The sequence below is a fragment of the Pholis gunnellus genome (assembly GCF_910591455.1).
Source record: "Pholis gunnellus genome assembly, chromosome: 4".
Classification (NCBI taxonomy): domain Eukaryota; kingdom Metazoa; phylum Chordata; class Actinopteri; order Perciformes; family Pholidae; genus Pholis; species Pholis gunnellus.
The window spans coordinates 1,071,621-1,098,012 of record NC_136530.1 but is presented as its reverse complement, the minus strand read 5'-3'; the positions used below and the strand labels follow the sequence as shown (position 1 = coordinate 1,098,012).

General features: G+C 43.6%; 1 protein-coding gene across 1 annotated transcript; it reads left to right on the top strand.

Moving 5' to 3' along the window:
• The first annotated feature begins 3,122 nt into the window (after positions 1–3,122).
• On the top strand, positions 3,123–24,790 carry slc9a7 (solute carrier family 9 member 7). The gene is made up of 17 exons (XM_079157779.1): positions 3,123–3,466; positions 5,867–6,069; positions 6,160–6,237; positions 7,627–7,703; positions 8,364–8,476; positions 8,596–8,701; positions 9,484–9,625; positions 9,718–9,823; positions 11,162–11,250; positions 11,644–11,757; positions 12,019–12,130; positions 12,228–12,381; positions 14,388–14,450; positions 17,035–17,098; positions 17,862–17,944; positions 18,926–19,031; positions 23,336–24,790. Exons 1-17 carry the CDS (start codon positions 3,199–3,201, stop codon positions 23,600–23,602), a joined length of 2,145 nt encoding a protein of 714 aa, XP_079013905.1. The 5' UTR covers positions 3,123–3,198; the 3' UTR covers positions 23,603–24,790.
• The last annotated feature ends 1,602 nt before the right edge of the window (positions 24,791–26,392 follow it).

Here is a 26,392-nt window from a genome sequence, read left to right as displayed (position 1 = left end):
CGCATCATGCAGAATAATATTTTATATAATTGGATTATAATTATTGATGCATTAATGTGTTCATCACTTCAATGCTGGTAACGGTGGAGCTCATTATTGACTTATTATTATTGAATGTATTCGAGGTAGTAAAGTAGCATAGAACGGAAATACTCAAGTAAAGTACAAGTACCTCAAAATTGTACTTAAATGTATTCCTTGGGTAATGTAGTCAGTTGCTTTCCACCTCCGGTTGCTTCGTCTTTCATTCTGTTTTATGGAAGATTGCAACCGTTGCTTTACAGGTTGCCATGTTCTTAAAGGACAAATAATGAACGTCACTAAATCTACGCTTATGATTTAAACAAGATATTTTTACAAGTTAAATTAACTTCCTCTGGCATATACAATCATGTAATATCTGTGAATATCATGAAGTACACGATGGTGTAATTAAATGAATTCCTCCTCCGTATTGTTCTTAATTTAGGTTTTCTTTTAAAGAACACGGATAAACAAAAGTGATAACTTTAAAAAGATTTATAAATTAAATTAAACAACAAGGGGAGGATCTGTCTCTTCCATGAACAACAACAATAATCAAAACAATTGATCACACATTGATCTCACCATTTGTATCAATGGTCAGCGAGGAGGAAATTCACAAACACACTAATTTACCAGACTACCTTGAACGCACCGTCATCTACACAACTCTCTGGGTGTTGTCTTTGCCACAAAAAGCTGCTTATACAAGTAAAATATCTTACATTAAATCATAATAAATGACTGAAAATAGTTCAGAATCAAATCATGCAATTGAATGCAAGTGTGTGTGTTTTTAGCATTGATACGGTACAGAGACTACAGCTACATGAACACAATCAAACACGGACCCACGTGCAACCGGACGTCAGATTAGCTGGCAATTTAAGCCACTCGGCCACTCTAATAATAGGTAATCCCCCATCATGCGTCTGGGAGAGATGCTCTTTCTGTACATCCCCTTTTCATAATCTGTGTCATCACCTGACTTTAAAGGTTACAAGGTTCGTTTATTGTCATAACAACATGCAGTTATCCCAGTTTGTTAGATAAGAATACAATAAAAACAAAACTGTCTTATTATGTGGAGGATGAGTTCAGGAGACTCTGAGTCTGGTGAAAACAGCAGCTGATGTTTCTGTACGTTCAAATACAAAAACACTAATGATGCTGAACTTGTGGAGTCGTATTAAAAGAGCATCTGAGTGTTAAATGTCACAAAGTGCAATGCAGAAGAGCTCACGTTACCTCAGTTTCACCGTATAGAACTACGGTGGCCTTCAAGTAATGCAACAACGTGACAGGAGCAACCTCCAGTGAAGCCAAAGCTTCATGTGTTAAAGCTGCATTCTCTCTAGTGTCCACCAGGGGGCGACTCCTCTGGTTGTATAGAAGTCTATGAGAAAATGACTCTACTTCTCTCTTGATTTATTACCTCAGTAAACATTGTAAACATGAGTTTATGGTCTCAATCTCTAGTTTCAAGTCTTCTTCAATACAGCATGATGTTCATTTAGTAAATGATGGTCCATTTAGAGTCAAACAGACCATAAAGCAGGGGATGCTTTAGGGGCGGGGCTACACAGTGATTGACAGGTCTCTACCAGAGACGTATACGCCGTCTCTACGTCACTCCTCCTCAGTCCACATATGGTCACTTCCTGTTCACTGGTTGCAAAAAAACAAGATGGTGACGACCAAAACGCCAAACTTGAGGCTTCAGAACCTCAGTCCACAAATGAACGAGTGACGTGACGATGACTACGTCCTCTTCTTAGAGACAGTCTGTGGTTTCAGGTGATTATAAAACAGTGAGAACATAGTTATTATATTCAGATCCCCCAACAGCTACACACTGGCCCTTTAAATCCACGTGAAACCAGCAACCCTTCTGTTTCACCACATTGCGGCACAAAGCATGCTGGATCGACTTGTTAGGGGCCCCGGGGCTGTTGAGGGCCCCAAGTTGGATCCACTGACCATATATGAAATGCTTTAAAGTCTTGGGAATGCCCCCCCCCCCCCCCCCCCCCCCCCCCTTCAGCTGTGCCCCCCTGTGTACCATCCCATCTCTCACCCACTATATAGATGTACTACTATAAGACCAGGTTGTTGTATCTGTACTGTATCTGTACTGTATCTGTATCTGTCAAAAGTCCGGATCTTTAAGAATCTAATCTCAGCCTGATGTGAGTTTCCTGTTTTGAACGATCGAACTGCAAATTCATCAAAATCTCCCGGCAGCGACTCCGTCGCTTGAAATGGTCAGAATATAAATCTAGTGTCAGAGATATAAGCAGACAAACTGGAAATCCCCACAGGAAGACAGAAAAACATGGCAACCAAACAAAAGCCTGAGGATGTGGTCACTGTGCACTTCCTCCTAAAATGTAAAACAGTCCATGAAATACAGAACAAATTCAACGCTGTAATCACAGAATTCAAAGAGTTTAATGAGCTCTCAACATTAAATATACTGCTAAGAGAAGGAGACAAGGCAGATGTTGGTGCTCAATATGTATCAACACACACACACACACCCGCACGCACGCACACACAGACACAGACACACACACAGACACACCCGTGTTTGTTGAAATGTAATTCCAATACTGTATATTTATATATTATCGTATAACAATCATAATGTTATGTTAATGTTGTGTGAATATAAATATTAATATCGTTTACTTTTTTATTTTTATGCTTTGGCAATATATATACGTATGTATATATATTATTTCATTTTTAAAACTTTATATGTCAATATATGTACATACATGTATATTATTTAATGTTTAGTATTTTTTTTATATGTTTACATATATTTGTTCATGTTTATTGTATTTTTTAAACTTTACATATTTAAATATATATGTATATATATATTACTTTATATACATATATAAAGTATGTTTTCGGTAGAGCCCCTATGAAGTGGACTGTGTGTGATGTGGTCTCCTCCACACAGGCAGCGCTCCTCCGCTCCTCTCTCGCGCTCTCTCGTCGCGTGGCGCAGTGTTCCTTTAAAAGGCTGAACCTGCAGCGGACGGTGCTGAATCGTTTCCCCGCTCGAGCTCAGCTGTGTGCACCTTTACAGCAGTGACATGGCATAGAGAGCTCCGTGTGTCTCCAGCAGCAGCAGCAGCAGCATCCTGCACCAATGGACGCTCGATGATGAGAACCAACAAGATGATGATGATGAAGACCACGATGATGCCCGCCTGGATGCTCCTGAGCGCGGCGGTGTCCGGGCTGCAGGCGGAGGACGGCGGAATGGAAGAACTCACCACCGAGAAGGAGGCTGAGGAAAGTCACCGACAGGACAGCGTCAATCTGCTGACGTTCATTCTGCTGCTGACCTTAACGATTCTCACCATCTGGCTCTTCAAGCACCGGAGGGTGCGCTTCCTTCACGAGACCGGGCTGGCAATGATTTACGGTGAGGCTCGTCGGTTTTAACGCTCCAACACGTACACACCCGCGCGCGCGCACACGCACGCACGCACACACGCAGCAGGCTTTGCGTGATTCAGAGTGGTGGAGCTGAAGATGATGGAAGTGCAAACACATCTCACATCAGTTAGAAGCTGCTGCTGCGCGTGCAGCGTTATGGTCGTGTGTCTGGTGTCGTAGACGCGATGACTGATCCTGGTGCTGCTCAGGTCCTGTGAGTCCATCAGAGTCCATCATGCAGAGAATCTGACAGTATTACATCTTTAAAGCTTTCAAAGTACTGAAGGAGGACAAGATGGGACACAAGACGGAGTAAAAATATCATGAGCTGTTTTAAAGTGCATTTAATAAAAGAATATCGAACATCGTCATGCATCTTTTTAAAGGGACAGTCCACCGCAAAATACAGTCTTCAGTTCTTTTTGGTGCGAGTTGCAGATGTGGACCATAGAGATGTCTGTCTTCTCTCTAATATAATATAATATATATATTTAAATTCATGTGTGTGTGTGTATATATATATATATATATATATATATATATATGTGTATATATATATATATACCTATCTCTCACAGAGCTCGTTGTGAGCAGATTCATATGTTCCTTCCTACACTGAGATATTTGTAACAATTCATTGCAAAGTAAGTTTGTGATTGGTGAGTGACAATAAGCAATATAGTAAAATACATAATTTAAGAATAAAAGATATGACAATTTACAATAAAATATGATAAACAAACAAACTAAGAGTATGTTAAAATAAGTGTGTATTTAAAGTTGTTGTGCAGAGAGGAGTACGAGGCTCTGTGCTGATGCAGACTTCGTTAAAGCGACCGAGTGAACGGCTGAACGCTAACCGAAGCCTCGCTCACTGCATGTGTTTCTGTGACGGTGAGTTACTGTGAGAGCAGAATATTCACTAATAAACCGTTAAGAGCCGGAGCAGAGATCAACAACAGAGCGTGTCTGACTTCAGACCGCTGACACCACGTCTCAGCAGAACATCTCGCTTCTCTTCACGGCGGATCAGACGACGCATGAAGAGGACAAACTTTGATCTGTTCTGATGCTGAGACGGTGAACGGAGTCCTGTGAGTCTCTGTTTCAGTTAGCAGTCGGGTTCAAAACAGGAACCGATAATATTATTACAGCAGAGATTTACTATTTCCAGATGTGGTTTAATACACATTCATTCATCAGTGTTCTTCACTTTGATGGCGTTGAACCGTCCGTGGGGTCAGAGGTCACTATGTGGACCATCACCAGCATCAAAGAGCTGCCAAGTGAAACTTGTCCCAATATTGACTTTCTGTATAAAGAGCAGATTCTGCAGAAAGAAAGGTTGCGTTCAGTCGGTGTAATGAGATTACTGTGGCGGCACAATCACGACCAATCCGTTTAAAGGAAGAGAGTGATGTATGACAGGGAGGACCTTTATGGTACTTCCTGTTATTAAAACACAAAACCTCCCACGAGCTGGAAAGAACCTGAAGTCTGAGATCTACTATGAGGTTTATTATGTTGACACACAGCAGGCGGTTTAGTGTGTGTGTGTGTGTGTGTGTGTGTGTGTGTGTGTGTGTGTGTGTGTGTGTGTGTGTGTGTGTGTGTGTGTGTGTGTGTGTGTGTGCCGCTTCGCCTGATCAGAGGATTTATGTTCTCTAACCGCCGGCCTCGTCCCTTTTTGTTCTCAACACAAGCCTCTGCTCACCATCTCCCCGTTTGTCTTCCTCTGCTCTGCTGCCGTCCGTCTGCTCGCTCTGAGGTTCAGACAGCGAGCGGAGGAGGAGTCGTACGTTTATAACGACGTGTCGAAAACCAAACATTTCACATGCGATAGTGTTTGTCTGACGGTCCTCGTGGACGTCGTGGCCTCTGCTGTTTTATCGTATCACACGTTCACATTGTGCACCAATGTCTGCGTCAGCCCTCAGGAGACGATGCAGCTCTGAGGCCTCTGAACCCACGATGAGACCAGAACTCAGGTTCACCACTCGTTGATTTTGAACATAAAGAAAACTAAAGAAATCATTGTTTTTCCTCCTGTAAATATGAATGAGATAACTATTGAGTTTACTGGAATACAAGTAACCGGGCAATATCACTGACATGGCATGCTAACGCTAATGCTAGGATGCTTTTAATGTGGCCTTAGAAAACAAGATGGCGACGGCCGAACACCAGGATGCTGACGGACAAAAACCAAGATTCCGACTGATGTCTTTCATGAATTTCCCAAATGATGCTTCTTCTGCTTTATGTGATGTTAGTTGGTGTCACGTGTGTTTGTTGGTCTGTTGTTGTTCTTGTGAGAAACAGAGTCCTCTCGGGAACAATAGAGCTTTGTATTTCGTTGACGGTCCGCTGCTCTGGTTCTCCTCAGGTCTGCTGGTCGGTGTGATCCTGCGGTACGGCATCCCCGCCACCAGCTACCACAACAAGACGCCGCCGAGCTGCTCGCTGAAGGTCGGACCCGTCAGCACCGTGCTGCTCAACGTCAGCGGGAAGTTCTTTGAGTACACCCTCAAAGGGGAGATCAACTCCAGAGAGATCCACAACGTGGAGCAGAACGACATGCTGCGCAAGGTAACGGCCTGCAGGAGGGAACCTCGGTCCTCCAGACTCACTCCCTCACTTCTGTTCAATTCATCTTTAAATCGTCTTCTTTGTTCCCAGGTGACCTTTGACCCCGAAGTATTCTTCAACATTTTGCTGCCGCCAATTATTTTCCACGCCGGGTACAGTCTGAAGAAGGTGAGGCGCTGCATGTTTCCATGTGGACCGTGAGGGCAGATCTGCTGCCACAAACTGCTGTCTCATCAGAGCCACACACACACACACACACACACACACACACACACACACACACACACACACACACACACACACACACACACACACACACACACACCTCTATTTGAGAGGAAGTCGAAAGCAGATGTCTTTCGTTTCCTCTCTGACTCTTTAACTGACAAATCAAACGTCTGACAACGTGAGCAACTTCTGCTTTCGATTGTTGTCGAGCTGCATGTTGTTTTGGGGGGAAAGCTCTGAGGTGGCTCCATTCTATTCTATTCTACTTTATTTATATTCTATTCTAAAAATGGAGACTGAATATGTGTGTAAACAGCTTGTGCTTTGCTGCTATGAGGATCTGACCGTGGGTCTGTGTTAGCTGCTAGCAGCTAGCGGCTAGCGTCCTGCAGCGTCATATGGAGCCGTTCAGTAGATCGCTGTCAGCTTCTAAACGTGCCGACCTCCTGACCTTCCATCCAACAGTCTTTATGTTGTTATGAGTAAATACTAATATTCACCATCAGCCTCTGCTGTACTGTGTGTCCCTACAGTGTGTACTACACACTCATTCTACACAGTGTGTACTACACACTTTGTCATAGTAGTACAGACTGTATGGAATTAGAATACTATTCTAGAAGTCTTCAAAAATATAAAATACAACTTAAAGAGATGACCGAGGAGTTTATGTGACCGTGACGTCAGACGATGTAGAATCTCAGGAACCGTTTGCTTTCTCAGCCTTTACTTTGACTCCAGGTGGTTTTTGATGAGTCAGACAAACGGCCTCAGGAAGCAGGAGGCAGGAGGCAGGAGGCAGGAGGCAGGAGGCAGGAGGCAGGAGGCAGGAGGCAGGAGGTCACTGAGCACATGTGAACAGTTTGTAGTTAACTTGTCGGTTCGGTTCAGAGTGTTACTGGGTGTGTTATCGAACCACAGAAGCTCCGTCATGTGAATCCTTCACGGTCTCATGTTTGATTTGAAGGAATCTCTCCTCATTGGACTGAACATTGGAGTCAGAATCCTGAGCCTGTGGAGACTGTTTGAGTTCAGCAGTTTGTTTTATAACCAGTCAGACCGCTGAACGTGTGTTTGTGTTTCCAGTTTGACAGGGAGTCACACCCCCCCCCCCCGTGTGGCCTTCACTGACTTGTTGTGTTTGGTTAAATAAATTCAGTGTAACACTTTAGTTAAACTGTGTGTGTGTGTGTGTGTGTGTGTGTGTGTGTGTGTGTGTGTGTGTGTGTGTGTGTGTGTGTGTGTGTGTGTGTGTGTGTGTGTGTGTGTGTGTGTGTGTGTGTGTGTGTGTGTGTGTGTGTGTGTGTGTGTGTGTCCTTCCTTTTCCAGAGACACTTCTTCAGGAATCTGGGCTCCATCATAACTTATGCGTTTCTGGGCACGGCCATCTCTTGTTTTGTTATCGGGTGAGTTTCTACTTCCTGTTTATGAAAGCTTAAAGGTGGGTTAGTGATCTACATTAACCAGCGATCCGGCCTGTAAACTCAGCTCAGTGCTGTAACGCTGAGCTCAAAGTATTGAGCTTCATCAGCTCTAAAAGTCTTCATCACTTCATCACAGTCCTCTAAAGATACGCCCCCTATTACCATGAAGAACGTAAACAAACAACATGGCTGCTGTTAAGAGAGAAGCTGGAGGAAGACGAGCAATGAGTGACAGACAGACAGACAGACGGGTAGACAGACAGACAGGTAGACAGGTAGACAGACAGACAGATAGACAGGTAGACAGACAGACGGGTAGACAGACAGACAGGTAGACAGGTAGACAGACAGACAGATAGACAGGTAGACAGACAGACGGGTAGACAGACAGACGGGTAGACAGACAGACGGGTAGACAGACAGACGGGTAGACAGACAGACGGGTAGCTCATTGAATCGTTGGTTTGGTTCTGAATGAAATGATTCATCGCCTTATTTCAGCCTCAGAATCAGATTCTTCTGGTTTCTTTCTCACAGATGTTGATTCATTGATCGAAGGGATTAAATAAGAATTTCTGAAGAAGAAGACGAGCCTTCTTTAATGATGGAAGTCTGTCTGTCTGTCTGTCTGTCTGTCCTCAGGAACCTGATGTACGGTGTGGTCAAACTCATGCAGATGGTCGGACAGCTGACGGATAAGTTCTACTACACCGACTGCCTCTTCTTTGGAGCCATCATCTCAGCCACAGACCCGGGTACGTGACCACACGCTGCCTCAGCCGTTTGTGACCGAGCGGATGAACTAACGTCACGTTTGAAATGTTTTAAATGTTTTAAAGGTTTTAAATGTTTTAAACGTTTTAAATGTGTGCAGTGACGGTGTTGGCCATCTTCAACGAGCTCCACGCTGACGGGGATCTGTACGCTCTGCTGTTTGGAGAGAGTGTGATGAACGACGCGGTGGCCATCGTGCTTTCCTCGTGAGTCCTTTTCCCGCCTTCTTCACCAGCTCAGCGTCTCTGAGGCTCCGGAGCTCCTCTTCCCTCCTGATGCTCTGAAGTGAGAGGATTCAGCTCCTCTGCCTCCCTCTGCTGGAGAAGTTACAGACCAGCTGCTGCTGACTTTACTCTCAAACAACGTCACCAGTGGAATTTTTATCTTTTTTTATTTTAAATGTTTCCATAATTAAGTCCCCAAAATATGTAGAACAAATGTTTGGGGGGGGGGGGGGGGGGAGCTTCCGTCTGTTCCAAAGACGAGGATCAAACTAAAAGGTGTCCATGTTTATGCCATCAGGACCCCTCGGCTTTGGAACGACCTGCCTGAGGAGATAAAGCTTTTAAATCACTTCTTAAAACACATTTTTACAAATTGGCCTTTATGTGATGTTTTTATTTTATTTATTTTATTTTTTTATTTTTTTATTTTTTTATTTTTTTATTTTTTTATTTTTTTATTTTTTTTAACTCAGTGAAAATGGAAAATAATATGAATATAAATACACTGATTTTCATCTTCTCTGACATCACAGCAATTGTTTTTAAAGTGAGGCACAAAGGATAAACAAATAAACAAATCATAGGAACAGAAATGATTTCCCAAAAAGAGCCAAAATCAGATGTGTCCTCCTCGTCCTCCTCGTCCTCCTCCTCCTCCTCGTCCTCCTCCTCTTCCTCCTCCTCCATCATGAGGAGATGAATCCATTCAAACCTCATTGACATGTTGGTTAATTCCTGACTTTAATCCGTTTCTCTGTGTTCAGGTCTATTGTGGCGTACCAGCCCAGCGGAGCCAACACACACATGTTCGATGCCTCGGCCTTCTTCAAGTCGGTGGGGGTTTTCCTCGGTATCTTCAGCGGCTCCTTCGTGATGGGAGCAGCCACGGGAGTCGTCACGGCGCTCATATCCTTCACAAACAAAGTCTACTTTCAGACTTGATGTCTTGAGTTCGATAAAGATCTAAAGTGTGTTGACGTCTTTAACTCGACTCTCACGTCACCAAGTTCACCAAGCTGCACTGCTTCCCGCTGCTGGAGACGGCGCTCTTCTTCCTCATGTCCTGGAGCACCTTCCTGCTGGCTGAAGCCTGCGGGTTCACAGGTGAGCCGCCCGGAGCTGCTGCTGTGGAGGAGTGTGGGGCAGCAGGAGGAGTCAGCAGGAGGAGTGTGGGGCAGCAGGAGGAGTCAGCAGGAGGAGTGTGGGGCAGCAGGAGGAGTCAGCAGGAGGAGTGTGGGGCAGCAGGAGGAGTCAGCAGGAGGAGTCAGCAGGAGGAGTGTGGGGCGGCAGGAGGAGTGTGGGGCAGCAGGAGGAGTCAGCAGGAGGAGTGTGGGGCAGCAGGAGGAGTCAGCAGGAGGAGTGTGGGGCAGCAGGAGGAGTCAGCAGGAGGAGTGTGGGGCAGCAGGAGGAGTCAGCAGGAGGAGTCAGCAGGAGGAGTGTGGGGCGGCAGGAGGAGTGTGGGGCAGCAGGAGGAGTGTGGGGCAGCAGGAGGAGTCAGCAGGAGGAGTCAGCAGGAGGAGTGTGGGGCAGCAGGAGGAGTCAGCAGGAGGAGTCAGCAGGAGGAGTGTGGGGCGGCAGGAGGAGTGTGGGGCAGCAGGAGGAGTCAGCAGGAGGAGTGTGGGGCAGCAGCTGTGGTCAGGATGCTTGGAGGGGAACCCTTCAGCACTCCACCGTATGAGATGTTTGGACTTGTATTCACATATTGTTTTTTGGAAATTCATAAACGTCTTATGAACATTTTTCACAAATTTTTTTCCGGACATTGTTTTGAATTCTTTCACATATTTTTCGTTTGTTTTGACATATTTTCACACATTAAAAAAATAGATTTAAAATACTTTTTTTTATTTTATTTTTTAAATTGGAACAGTTTTCTGTAATTTTTCACGTTTTTCTTGACATTTATTTACATATTTTTTTTGAAAATTCATACACATTTCGCTGAAATTTTATGGACATTTTTCACATCTTGTTGTGAAGGATGTGAAAAATAATACTTTCCACACTTTGTCTTCTTTTGTATTTCCATGATTGTTATTCGGTCGTTCATGTTTCTTCTCCATAACATCTTTAAAAGGGAAACTTTCAAGAGATAATACATTTCCCACAATGCAACTCAAATGCATCTTTTATTAGACTTCACTTCCTGTTAAATGACCTCATATCCTCATATTTTATGACACAGGTTTTCTTTCAAAATGTCTGAGTTACTCGTCAAATGAAGCTTCAGTTAAATATTTATTAATTTAATATGATCATAATTTGATGACAGTAGTCTTTTAATTCCAAGCTGTTGATTCTTCTGAATGACGTCATGATGAGCAGTTTAAACTGAACCCGTCTGTTACTGTGATGAATGTAACGGGGACTTAAACACAGATTATGCAGCAGATGAACCGGATGATGTGACTCCAGTAACCAGCTGATTGTTTGTGACTGCAGGCGTCGTGGCCGTGCTGTTCTGTGGCATCACGCAGGCTCACTACACCCACAACAACCTGTCTGCAGAGTCCAACAAACGCACCAAGCAGGTACAGTCTGACCCCCCCCCCCCCCCCCGTGGTGGTAAGAACGGGGTGCTCGGCCCCCGATGCCAGATGGCTCCATGAGCGGCCTGCTGTGACCTTCATCTGGGTTTTCTGAGGACGTCGCTCCCAGACGGGGTTCAGTCTTGAGGTCGGGGTGCAGATTAGGGACGAGCAGCGTGATGCATTCAGGGACGAGCAGCGTGATGCATTCAGGGACGAGCAGCGCGATGCATTCAGGGACGAGCAGCGCGATGCATTCAGGGACGAGCAGCGCGATGCATTCAGGGACGAGCAGCGTGATGCATTCATCGTGAACCTGACTTTATTGGAACGCTTTTCTTTTGTTCTTGCTGTTTCTAAATGTGGTTCCTGATGAACGTGATGTTTCTCCTGCAGCTGTTCGAGGTCCTTCACTTCCTGGCTGAGAACTTCATCTTCTCCTACATGGGTTTGGCTCTCTTCACATTCCAGAATCACGTCTTCAGCCCCATCTTCATCGTCGGGGCTTTCGTATCCTTTTGGGGCAAAACAAGTTTGTGTTTTTCTGTTTCCGTCAGAGACTTTCTCTCTAGAACTAAAATATCTCCACACCAGGAGAACCGGGTCAAAGTCGATGACTTTGAGTCCGCTGTGATGTCCCAGAGTTTTATAGGTGAGGGGTCGGGGGGTCGGGGGGCCCCTGGACACTATGGGCCCCCGTTCAGTAAGCCACACATTCCCTGAATCTCTCCGTCATTTAATGGTCCAAAGACTTCTTAACCTGCCCGTCAGACGGCCATATTCATCGGACGAGCGTTGAACATCTACCCGCTGTCCTTCCTCCTCAACCTGGGCAGGAGGCACAAGATCAAAGGGAACTTCCAGCACATGATGATGTTTGCAGGTATGGAGATCACATCACGTCCTCACTGATCGACTCATCCGACCAATCGTAGCAGCTCTAATGTGATCGGGTGGTTCTGGGATGTGATCCTCTGCAGGTCTGCGCGGGGCGATGGCGTTCGCGTTGGCCATCCGGGACACGGCCACGTACGCCCGCCAGATGATGTTCACCACCACGCTGCTCATCGTCTTCTTCACCGTCTGGGTGTTTGGGGGCGGGACCACGCCCATGTTGTCATGGCTACACATCAGGTGACTTAACGATTTTAATTTAATGTTTGAAGAAAAATCTGCAAAGAAAGTGATAAGAGTGAGACTTTTCCACAATATATTATATTATAATGTATTATACTATACTACATTGTAATATAACGTATTATACTACATTGTGATATATTATAATATAATGTACTATACTATACTACACTACATTATATTATCTTATGAAGGAGCAGGCGTGATGTCTAACATTGATTTAGTGAAAACATGTTTATCTTTCTAAGAACTCTTTATTGTTAACACTTTCAAAAAGACGCGTAAATGTTCCTTCTTGGCTTCATTTGGGATCAAAAGAACAGGATCATTAATAAAGGATCGCTAATAAAGGATCATTAATAAAGGATCATTAAGGATCATTAAGGATCATTAATAAAGGATCATTAAGGATCATTAAGGATCATTAATAAAGGATCATTAATAAAAGATCGTTAATAAAGGATCATTAATAAAGGATCATCACTGAGATCATTGTTTAGGTGAGAATGTATTTTACAGGTTTTAGAGCTTCTCGTATCGCTCTTTGTTTAAATAGAAGGATAATGCGTCCACGTTGATTCTTTTCTTAATTAATAATGAATAATCTGGAATCATAACGAGACGTCTGAGCTGATTGGTTCTTGGAGGATCCTGCAGTTCTCCGGTGGTCCAGCAGGTGGAGTCAGAGTTCTCTGATGTTCTTCCATCAAGAACTGTAACAAACATCTCTGCACATAAAGCTTCATAAAGTTCACAAACTGCTTTAATCACATGTTTCACATGAAAGATCAATATAACAGGCCCGTAACTCCTCTTCCTTTTAAAGTCTCAACTTATGAACTCAATAACTTCTATGAGGGATAAATCAGACGTTTTACTGCGTTTAAGAGCTGCATTTGAGTTTAAACGACATTAAACAGAGTTTAATAAATCAATCCTTCACTTTAGTGAGTCTGGACGAAGTAAACCAAGAAAAAGCAACGATTAGAACCGTCAGAGGAGTTCATCTGTGGAATAGTTTTGAAAAGCGTGAACGTGTAATAAACTCTTCAGTTTGTCACGACTTCAAATCCAATAACTTATTATGGGATTTGTTTTTTTTCATATTTAAACTCTATTAGTGTATCTTGATGCTTTTATGAACTTTTATTGACCTTCAAAGTACAAAGTGACTTGGTTGATTTGATAGTGAATCATAAAAGCGGCTCACGTCCTCTCTGCGTCACGTGACCCCGGGGGCCTCGTCCGCTTGTTGCCGGACCACAATGCACCGGGAGGGAGGCGCCGCTGCTCCTGATGAGGCGGGTTGTGTGCTGCTGATGAGAGACAGCAGGCAGAGGCGTCCTGAGGACAGCGAGCGGAACCCGGCGTGTGTTAGCCGTCCTGTGTTAGCCGTCGCGTGTTAGCCGTCGCGTGTTAGCCGGCCTGTGTTAGCCGTCCTGTGTTAGCCGTCGCGTGTTAGCCGTCGCGTGTTAGCCGGCCTGTGTTAGCCGTCCTGTGTTAGCCGTCGCGTGTTAGCCGGCGCTGTTAGCCGGCGCGTGTTAGCCGGAGGGTTCTTAGAGCACCGGGACATGTGGCGCATGTTCTTAATGTCACGTTTATTTTTTGTCTGTTTACTAAATTCACTTCGTTACCATTACATAATGCCTCATTTGCATATTTAAACACAACATTTTAGAAAACTTATTTTCTTAATGACAGTAATCATCTGGGAAACATTATTATTTAATGAACATCTGCCACAGAGCAGAGCATCATGTTTGCTCTCACTCATTAAAGTCTAACTGTAATAAACTAACACTGACCGTAACATTCTGAACAACACTTTTATCTAACAGGTACCAATATAGAAACGTTATTTTCATGAATAAAACAACTTGTAAATCTGATAAATGACAGATAATCTGTGTCTAATGTGGAGCTCAGTGGTGACGGTTCCAGCTGTTGATGATGTGATCCAGATGTGTGAGACTGATGTGCTGGATGTGTTTATGATGTGACAGAGTCGGGGACAGCAAAGCTTTGCAGGCAGAGCGACGGCAGCGTGGAGCGTGGGAGTACTTCAGGTATCTGAGTGAACTGCTGGTGTTGGGACAGACGCTGTGTGGTTGCTTCACGCGGGGAATTCTTCTTTTCACTGTTTACTTCTGTTTTTCTGATGAAGGGGATCATTGGGCATCGCCTCCTTTAAAGGGCCACGGGAGGAGTCGAGGCTCTTAAAGAGACAGTACCGATGTTCTGTAGTGTGTGAGGTTCTCCTCCACAGTCAGGGTTCTACTGCAGCAGATGAGTTCATAGAAACAGAGTAATGTTCTGCTGTGGACGTATGTTAGACTCCTAACAGAATGTCTATCAGTGTGAGTGAACGCTGTATTTAGAATGTGTTCACCTCTTCACCTTGCTGTCAGACAGACCTTTCTGAGGGAACTGAAGCTGTTCTCTATGATCTCTACAAAGACACCAGACTCATTCACTGAGACCTTTACCGCTGCCTTGATTAGGTTTGTTTGATTGTTTTAATGTGTGACTAAAGGGTTAATTCTGGTTCACACAAGTCGCACATTAACAAACAAAGATAACAACAAGTGAAAACCAAGATGGCGACGTCCAGAAACCAAGATGTCTGTCTGACAGCGAGATAAAGCGGCAAAAGAAATCTAAATATACCGTTCACCTAAACTGATTTATTTCCCCTGAACTATCCCTTTAAGAACATGACATGTTAGTGGTATGAATTGGATGGTTGGTGTCAGAATAACACAGATGTGATTGTTGAGCAGTGATGTGTCCGTGACCGCTCTGGTGGAGGTGCAGCTGGTTTCAGTGACGTGGGAACCGTCTGAGTCCGTCTCCTGTTGTGTTGCAGACTCTGTGAACTGTCCACCGGGCTCTGTTTCCTCACCGCCGTGCAAAGAACAAATCACACACTGACATACCTGTGTGAAACGACCTGATGTCGATCAAAACAGGAAGTTAAGAAAGAAACCGAGAGCTGCTGTGCCAAAAGGGGTTTCTCCATTTCTGACTCCGAGGATCGCACGTCTTCCTCGAGGACAGAAACGCTGAGAACGAAATGTGCTCGTGAGGAATATTCGGTTTAAGGAGAGGAGGGAATGTTGTCAGGATTAGGATTAGAGGTTCGTCAGTCACTGGGACTCTGCGTGAAGGCTTCTTATCACAGGAGACCGTGTTCCTCTCTCCTGGGTCTTAACCTCAGATCCTTCCTAGTTTTTGCATTTCTTTGACCTCCATGTGAGCTCCGCCCCCTGGAGATCCTCTGTGTGTACATGTTTGTGTTGTAGGACTAACTCCTTTCATAACCAGACGGACACGCACGAACCTGCTCCTCCTCAAGCTGCCGAGGTTTTAAAGCAGAAAGAGAAAACGCTGTTTCCCTCTGAGGGGATATTCCCTCTGCTGTCACGGATCAGTCTAAAGATAACCACGAGTCCTCCTGTGCAGCGTGAACGGCTACACGTCTCCGCCGCGGCCTCTGGGCCGCAGGGATTAGACTCCACAGCTTATGTGAATTAGAAGTCTTTTAAAATCTGCTTGTGTTGCGTTTAATCCTCCTCTGTTAGTGAGCCACACCATGGGGACTGACTAGAAGTGCTGAGGTCAGTTTAAAGAAGCTAACTGGCAGCAGCTGGTTAGCTTAGCACAAAGAGTGGAAACAGCTAAGTGGCCAAGAAAGAGGCCGGCACGTGACCCCCATAGAGTGTTTAAGAAGTGGACGTGGTCTTTGTGACGTCGCCCATTTGTTTGTAGACAGTTTTGAAGCCTTGAGTTCGTCATTTTGGTCCGTCGCCATTTTGTTTTCTTTGTCCGTCGCCATCTTGGTTTGTTGACCGTCGCTGTCGTCGTCTTGGTATTCATGCAACCAGAAGAGCGAGGCTAGATATCTTCCCCACTGCTCCCAGTCTTTGTGCTAAGCTAACTGGCTGCATTAGCTTCATATCACAGAGACATCTGAGAGATGTAAGAAAGTGAGTCGCTGGCCCATGTTTCAACCACAATTATTACTATTTACTGCGACTTTGTTGTTCTTAAAAACACTTAAATATTTGACAATGTTTGAAACTTAAAATTACAAAGTTCAAAATGTTTTTGGGATTCATGGCTGTAGAGGAATAAAACCACTGTGTGGTCATTATTTATACATGAAAGGGTTAAATCACATGACGGCTTCTTGCATGCTGAATGTCTCTCTGTCTCGGGGTCACGGGGGACCTGACGGGGATTTCGGTGAAAACTTCGCCTGTTCTATCTACACAAATGTGGTTTTGTGATGTTGTTTTTTTTGCGTCACGAGCCAAAAAGGTTATTATCTGTATCTGAAATCTCTCCCCCGTCTGTTGTCCTTCAGCTCCTCGCTGTTTATCTGTGTCTCTGTCGGATTAAATGCTAATTTACAGCAATTTTCCGCCACTGAAAGGTCGAACGCTCAGCTTTTGTGTGTGTGGGCTTTCAGAGAGAACAAACCTGCAGGTGCAGTCGCCACAACATCATGTCAACAAGAAGGAAGAGGTCACAAGAAGGGAAACTACAGACGTACCAGGGGCTGCTGGCATCTAACCAAACATGAACCGCCGTGTTTAGCTGCAGTTTAGTTACTCCAGAGGTGTTTGATGTTGTCTTTGTGTGTTTCAGGGTCGGTGTGGATCCCGATCAAGACCAGCAGCCGTGTGGAGACAGCTTCCAGGTCCTCCAGGGGGTGAGGCTCTCATGCAATACTTTATTTATTATCACCCTCAAACAATAACCATCTGTGTATCAGTTCCTGTCCCGTGTTACCTCAGAAACCAGAGGAACGCTCCGACGCTGAAAACCAGAGCCGTCTCATTTATCCAGTCTCTGAGCTAAAACCTTAATATTTAGACGAGTTTTAGAGAAGACAGGAAGTCGTGACCTATAAAGCAGCGCTGAACTCTCACACAGTCACTGTCAGCCTGATGATGGACCAGATGAGAACATGATGGGAACATGATGAGAACTTGATGAGAACTTGATGAGAACATGTTGAGAACTTGATGAGAACATGATGAGAACATGATGGGAACTTGATGAGAACTTGATGAGAACATGATGAGAACTTGATGAGAACTTGATGAGAACATGATGAGAACATGATGAGAACTTGATGAGAACATGATGAGAACTTGATGAGAACTTGATGGGAACATGATGAGAACATGTTGAGAACATGATGAGAACGTGATGAGAACATGATGGGAACTTGATGAGAACTTGATGGGAACATGATGAGAACATGTTGAGAACATGATGAGAACATGATGAGAACATGATGGGAACTTGATGGGAACATGATGAGAACATGTTGAGAACTTGATGAGAACATGATGAGAACTTGATGAGAACTTGATGAGAACTTGATGAGAACGTGATGAGAACATGATGAGAACTTGATGAGAACATGATGAGAACTTGATGAGAACTTGTGTGTTGTGTTTCTCCAGGAGGGCTCCGAGGCTGAAGGACAGAGTAAAACCAAACAGGAGAGCGCGTGGCTCTTCAGACTTTGGTACACCTTCGATCACAAGTATCCTTTGGGTTCCTGACCCTGGTGGTCATTAGAGAGAATGCAGCTTTAACACATGAAGCACTGTTGTCTCGTGTACTTGTTCGATATTATTCATATTTAGTTTCGGGTTGGATTCCTCTCGTGTCCCAGCACAGCAGAGGTTAACATGTTCTGACGGAGAGCCTCTCTCCTCAAAGGGGCCGGTGATCCGACCACTTGAGCTGGGCATTCGTGGGTTTATTCCCAGAATGCAATGCAGCCTGACTAATTACAAACATGAGCCCGGTCTGCTGCCAAGCATCCCCTGCTCACAGAAGACTTCAGCTCCAAATAGATCCCGCTGGCAGTCCTCAGCGTTATTAAAACATAATTCATCCTTTGAAATGTTTCTCTTTACTGCAGGAGGAGAGTATCTGTGACTGTGAGCTGCACCGCCAGTTTGAACCGTTTCCTACTGAATTATTCTACAAACTGTTGAATCAGACGTCTCGGTTCCAGCTCTCAGAGAGCCGGTCACTAACGGCTTCATTCATGGTTCACGGGCTCTTTCTTTCATTCGCACAGAAAACTCATCACAGGAACGAAAATAATAAGAAATGTTAGAGAACAAGTCAAGAGTTCTACAACAGACCTCAACATAGAGAGACAAACACAGTTTAAGCCTTTAAAGATGAGCAGCGTCCGGGTTGCCAGGTTGACACTTTTTATTTCAAATATTCGTAATGAGCCGACGCATCCTATTATTGAGTCAATGCTCATGTTCATTGATGTGAAAGAATTACAACATGATATTCATGTGCATTCAGATATAAAACGGACGCTACACAACATTGTATTTTGTTATTGGAAGGGTAAAGAAATGCTTACGATGGCAACCCAAAGGTTCTCGTTACTGTGCGTATAACGATGTATGAAGCATGAGTGATGAGTGAACCTCTGATGTTGGGACAGACACGGACTAACCAACCCGTCCAGCTGGTTTCCTTAACACCTGTTCAGCTACCTGAAGCCCATCCTGACCCACAGCGGACCTCCTCTCACCTCCACGCTGCCGGCCTACTGCGGCCCGCTGGCCAGCTGTCTGACCAGCCGGCAGGCCTACGAGGTGAGTGAAAACCTCTTTACTGCAGTTAAAGGAACACTTCGATGCTAGATCTCTCTCATGTATCTGTTCCCCAAAATATCATCATAATTAGATTTTTTCACTTCCTGTCTGCTCGTCTGGAAGTCGTTGTGTTTTCTGAATATGTTTGAGTCTGAAATCAGGTCTGTGTTTAACACACGCTGAAGAGATTTTAATGTTTAGTTTACTAAATATATAACTCTCAGTGAACGCACCGTAGGAGCTTCTTACGTGTATTAAAAACAAACTAAACGTCGTCACTAGAACACCAGTCCTCCTTTAGCTCGTATGAGACAGACAACAATACTTTAACGTACCTGGGAAATGTGTTCTGGTGCTGTTAGAATAACAAAAAGCTTCATTTTTGATATGTTTCAAATTACAAAAGTACAGAGAGGCAAAGTCCCGCCCCCTTCTGAAGTAAAGAAAAATGTCACGATAGTGAACAGGAAATAGTTTGAATCGTGCTATGAATTACACATACGATGTTTGTGCATTTAAAAGATCATTTTGCATGTCAAGAAAACGTCTAAGTTTGTCGTAGATTTGTCTTCATATCGTTTAGTTTTGTGTGAAACTGCTTTCTCACAATGTACGTTACGCCAACGCTGCCGTTAGCTTAGCTATTTTCCTTTTCACAAATGTAACGTTAAATCTTAGCTTAGCCTGGAAGAGAACGATTGAGACACTTACAATCCTTTTGTCGTCTTTCTAATTATGAATTATCACAGTTTTGGAACTTTTTTTTGACGAGCAAAATTATCTTTAAAACACGGACTGTAAATAAGAAGTTGAAGTTTTCATTGTGACGTTACTTGTTTGTGGATATTTTGAAGCCTCGAGTTCGCCGATATCGCCGTCGCCATCTTGTTTTTTTTGCAACCAGTGAACAGGAAGTGACTGTGAACAGGAAGTGACTGTTGGTCTGTTTGACTCTAAATGGACCATCATTTACTAAATGAACATCATGCTGTATTGAAGAAGACTTGAAACTAGAGATTGAGACCATAAACTCATGTTTACAATGTTTACTGAGGTAATAAATCAAGAGAGAAGTAGAGTCATTTTCTCATAGACTTCTATACAACCAGAGGAGTCGCCCCCTGGTGGACACTAGAGAGAATGCAGCTTTAACACATGAAGCTTTGAAGAACTTTACAGAACCGGAGGTTTCTGACTTTGAAATGAACAAACATATGTTTAAAATGGCACAAACGGGCTCAAAAAAACATTTGTATTTCCCCGTTGACTATCGTACATCTCTTTTCTGGAATCAGGCCCCATGGTGGTCCACTGTGAGCGGCGGGACTTTGCCTCTGAATTGTGTGACATCTTAAAGGAGGTAGTTCCCCCCCGATGGCCTCAGGAAGGCTCTCTGTGAATACTGAAGGGTTTCTCTCTCAGGAGAACAGAAATACTGTCAAAGTATTCTCAGTTCCTGCCAGCGAACACAAGGCCTTCGGGGAAGCCTTTCTGCATTCAGACGGCACAAAAGACCCTCTTCAGCCCCTCAGTGATCAGCACTGTTCTGATGTTTCAAACACAGAAGCAGACATTGACGCGGCCGGTCACACGTTAACGTGGATCCCGTCACCGTCGGGTTATTAACTCCAAATCGCATTTTTTAATACATTTTTTTTTTTACCACAAAGTAGTCCGACGGGTCATTTAAATGAGATTTCCTCAAAGTTTTAAGCCTTCTATCCATAAACGTTTCCTCTCCTCACTCATATAATCAGGACGGTCCCGAGGGGGAGAGACGAGGTTAAATAATAAATAAATAAATAAGCTTCCGCTTCGGTTATGGATATTATGAGGAGGAAGTAAAAATGTTCCACTAACAATAACCTCATGTCGTAGAACTTCATGAAATGTGGTTGTAGAAAATAGATTTCAGGCTGAATAGCTTAAAAAATGAACTAATTTAATATAAATAAACAGACATGGGCTGCAGTCCAAGTCTTCTTCTTCAGAAGGTTCCTCACTGAGTGAAGTGTCTGAGAGGCAATGAGGAGAGATGTTTGAATCCTCTTAATGTTAAGGAAAAGTGCTTCAATGCTTCCTTTCCTATCTCCTTCAGCATAGGAAACACTGGATATTGTATTTATTTACTTCAAACATGAAACGAGTCAGTAAGGAAACTAAACGAGCGAGGCCGAACGGTTGAATCTACATTACTGCACAAAGGAAATCTTGAGATTGAACCGTTTTATTGATGAATCCGCTTCGGTTTCTCTCCTTCACACCACAAGCGAAGCAGCCTCTCACAGAAGCAGCTCTTTATTTAGCATGCATGCTAAGCTAACATAGATTTCATAGGTTCATGTTTTAGTTTCACTTTTTGTAGTCCTTCTTTGTTGTAGTTTCTCTACAGTAGACCGACATCAGCTCATGAGGTTTTCCATAGAGGTCAAGGAAAAGAGGTTAGGAAAGACGTTAGGAAAAGAGGTTAGGAAAGACGTTAGGAAAAGAGGTTAGGAAAAGAGGTTAGGAAAGGCGTTAGGAAATGAGGTTAGGAAAGACGTTAGGAAAAGAGGTTAGGAAAGACGTTAGGAAAAGAGGTTAGGAAAGACGTTAGGAAAAGAGGTTAGAAAAGAGGTTAGGAAAGACGTTAGGAAAGACGTTAGGAAAAGAGGTTAGGAAAGACGTTAGGAAAAGAGGTTAGGAAAGACGTTAGGAAAAGAGGTTAGGAAAGACGTTAGGAAAAGAGGTTAGGAAAGACGTTAGGAAAAGAGGTTAGAAAAGAGGTTAGGAAAGACGTTAGGAAAGACGTTAGGAAAAGAGGTTAGGAAAGACGTTAGGAAAAGAGGTTAGGAAAGACGTTAGGAAAAGAGGTTAGGAAAGACGTTAGGAAAAGAGGTTAGGAAAGACGTTAGGAAAAGAGGTTAGGAAAGACGTTAGGAAAGACGTTAGGAAAAGAGGTTAGGAAAGACGTTAGGAAAAGTGGTTAGGAAAGACGTTAGGAAAAGAGGTTAGGAAAGACGTTAGGAAAGACGTTAGGAAAAGAGGTTAGGAAAGACGTTAGGAAAAGAGGTTAGGAAAGAGGTTAGGAAAGACGTTAGGAAAAGAGGTTAGGAAAGACGTTAGGAAAGACGTTAGGAAATGAGGTTAGGAAAGACGTTAGGAAAAGAGGTTAGGAAAGACGTTAGGAAAAGAGGTTAGGAAAGACGTTAGGAAAAGAGGTTAGGAAAGACATTAGGAAAGATGTTAGGAAAAGAGGTTAGGAAAGACGTTAGGAAAAGAGGTTAGGAAAGACGTTAGGAAAGACGTTAGGAAAAGAGGTTAGGAAAAGAGGTTAGGAAAAGAGGTTAGGAAAGATGTTAGGAAAAGAGGTTAGGAAAGACGTTAGGAAAAGAGGTTAGGAAAGACGTTAGGAAAAGAGGTTAGGAAAGACGTTAGGAAAAGAGGTTAGGAAAGACGTTAGGAAAGATGTTAGGAAAAGAGGTTAGGAAAGACGTTAGGAAAAGAGGTTAGGAAAGACGTCAGGAGGTCATTTTTAGACTTTTCGACATCAGCCAAAACCAACAGTGCATTCGTCCGTCCGACTCACACACACATTGTTTAAAGAGGTCGGTGAGAGTCAACAGCCACCGTGACGAGAGAATATGTTTTTATGTTTGATATAAATCTATAATCTAAATACGTTAATTAAACAGATGTGTCAGTATTTTCATAATAAAACAGTAAAATATCCTTTAATGAACCAAATAACTGATGGATTTATCATCAGTTATTTGATTGTTGGAGAACAACACAGTGTTGTTGTTGTTGTTGTTCTGCTCATGAGAGTAATCCTGATGACCCGACGTTAACTCGTCCTCCCCCCGTCCTCCCCCCGTCCTCCCCCCGTCCTCCCCCGGGGGACATGGGAGCACACTATTGATTTGTCAGCCAGTCAGTTAGTTTGTGAGAACCTCACGCTGCATTTTCAGAGCTACTCATTACTTACCCAGCATGCAATGTGTGCTTTTAAGTGACTTTTCTAACGACTCAAAACCATTTAGCTGCTGTGACCCCTCTCTGTGAGTCCATCATGAGGTTTTGAGTGACCCCTCTCTGTGAGTCCCTCATGAGGTTTTGAGTGACCCCTCTCTGTGAGTCCCTCATGAGGTTTTGAGTGTCCCTCTCTGTGAGTCCCTCATGAGGTTTTGAGTGTCCCTCTCTGTGAGTCCCTCATGAGGTTTTGAGTGTCCCCTCTCTGTGAGTCCCTCATGAGGTTTTGAGTGTCCCTGGTATACGTGTCCCCTCCCCTCATGTCCCTCTCTGGTTTTTCATGTTTTTTTCAGGAACAGCTGAGGGACCACGACTCCGAAAACCTCCGCAACGACGCCGACCTCACCTTCACGTTCGGGGACGCTTCCATCACGGCCAACGGGGCGTCCGGCGGCAGCGGGGACGGGGGGGACGGGGGCGGAGTCTCGGGCTGGAGCGTCAACGGAAAGAGGAGCGGCAGCACCTCGGAGGAGGCGCTGGAGCGCGAGCTGGACTCCCGCGAGCAGGAGCTGCTGAGCCGAGGCACACGTCTGGTTTTCCCCATCGAGGATCATATCTGATCCTCCTAAACCCCCCCAACCCCCCACCCCCCCTCCATGTCCTTTTTTGTCCTTTTATTGCCGCCAGCCTCAGAGAGCATTTCATCCTCATTACAGAGACGGAGTGTTTGTCCTCTTCAGGAGACGCTTGTCCTCAATGTTACGCAATTCGACTGATCGATTCCTCTGCAGGAACAGCAGGGAAACCTTTATTATGCAGGATATGTGAAAAATCTGTAGAACATGTGACTCTGTGTGAGTTCAGCTGGAGTGAAGAAGAGAAGGAGGAGGAGGAGGAGGAAGAAGAAGAAGAAATGTCTGATCATGTGACCTGATGGGGTTCAGAGTTCACCAGCGAGCTGCTTCTTCACAATCTCATCTCACGGCTTTAATAGTTTACAGATCAAACTAGAGATCTGAAGCTGCTGACAGGTGTGTGTGTGTGTGTGTGTGTGTGTGTGTGTGTGTGTGTGTGTCATCGAACACTGAATGTGTCGCCCTCTCCGCCCGCCACGGGTGAAGAATGTGAGCATGTAAATAGCGACAATGCAGAGCTTTGTTCCTCTATATGTGGGACCGCTGCTTTCAGGGCGTCCCGTGACCGCTACAAAACACCATCTGTGTGTGAGTGTGTGTGTGTGTGTGAGTGTGTGTGTCGTCTTGGAGCCGCATGCTGGACTCGTTTTCACAGCGAGGACCCCGAAGTGTTCTTCACTGCTACTTCTATTGTTTCCTGAATCCTTTAAACAGCAGAGGAATGAAAGGCTGTAAATAGAATCAGGAGCTGAGCCTTCATCATCATCTATGGTCTAAAGAAATATTCTAAAATGATCACGTCTCTTTGTGTTGGGCTTCATCTAATGGTTATTGTTTAATGTTAATACGTCTAAAAAATGTTTCGGTTTAAATTCTTATCTGCGACCTGAAGTCCAGAATCTAAACGTCGAGGTTTCAAAGTTTCTTTAAACTTTAAGACCGTTTTTTTCCTCCATAACACGACTTCTTTCAGACTCGTGGAAATAAAACGTTTATTTTACTACTTTGTCTATTTGCATCTGTACCATTTAGATAATGCCTCATTTGCATATTGACTAACGAAGATAAATGCCTTATTGTCAGTGATCAGCTGTCGAGTTTCCTCTTTAGATAAAAAGTCAAACGTCTGAAATAAAAGAAGAGCCGTTCATCCTGTGAGTTCCACCTGAACACGAGTCCTTTAGGATCATCTCTAATGATCAATGATCATCTCTAATGATCAATGATCATCTCTAATGATCAATGATCATCTCTAATGATCAATGATCATCTCTAATGATCAATGATCATCTCTAATGATTAATGATCATCTCTAATGATTAATGATCATCTCTAATGATCATCTCTAATGATTAATGATCATCTCTAATGATCATCTCTAATGATCAATGATCATCTCTAATGATCATCTCTAATGATTAATGATCATCTCTAATGATCAATGATCATCTCTAATGATTAATGATCATCTCTAATGATTAATGATCATCTCTAATGATCATCTCTAATGATTAATGATCATCTCTAATGATTAATGATCATCTCTAATGATCATCTCTAATGATTAATGATCATCTCTAATGATTAATGATCATCTCTAATGATCATCTCTAATGATTAATCATCTCTAATGATTAATGATCATCTCTAATGATCAATGATCATCTCTAATGATCAATGATCATCTCTAATGATTAATGATCATCTCTAATGATCAATGATCATCTCTAATGATTAATGATCATCTCTAATGATCAATGATCATCTCTAATGATCAATGATCATCTCTAATGATTAATGATCATCTCTAATGATCTCGTGTCTCACAGCTGGAAGTCTTCTTGATGCAAAGCGTTTCTGTTTCGTGTGATTGTGTTAAAGACGGAGTTTGACATTTTGCGAAATGAGTTTTCTGACTTGTGAGAGTTTGATGATAAATGAACAAAAGACCTATGCAGCCAGTTAGCTTAGCTTAGCACAACGACTGGAAACGGATGGAAACAGCTAGCCTCGTTCAGGAACGATGAAGACGCCTGATTGTTCCCCGTCTTCAGTCTGAACACGAGTTTTGATTATTTACAGCCGAATACAACTTCAAAGTCTGCAAGAAAGAATAGTTATTATTATAATAATTATTATTATTATTATAGTTATTATTATTACTGTTCTTTGGAGGCTCCCTCTGTCGACTACGATTCATTGAGTTCCAGCTGAATGATGTCAGAGAAACTTCTGATCTCTGACAAACACGAGATTTAAATTCTGCGTTTGGGGAGAAACTCCGGTTGATCTCATGTCTGACTGAGAGTCGTTCCTCTCGTGTAGAGCAGCAGGAGGAGGATGTTCGTGGCCTTTCAGGTCCTTTTGATTTGGACTCACCGGTTTTAAACAAGCTGCTGTTATTTATTCCACAGACGGGATTCAAAATGTTCTGTTTTATCTTTTGTTGGACAAACTTCTGTGGAAGAGTTGAACGATGAGCCTGTGACGCTGCTCTGACGTCCAATCAGACTTCTGCACCGTTTAAATCAGACATAAGTCTAAGAATTCATTTCATCGCTTTAGTCGCTTTAATGCTTTTTTTCATGCTGAATTTCTAAAATAATAATGAACAACAATCTCTGAGAAACGTGTAAGAAGCTCGAGGTCGGCCCTCGGCTCATCTGGTTACCAGTCTTTGTGCTAAGCTAAGCTAAGCTAAGCTAAGCTAAGCGGCTGTAGCTTCTGTATTTACCACAGACATGAGAGCAAAGTGTTGACCTGTTGTTTAAAAGG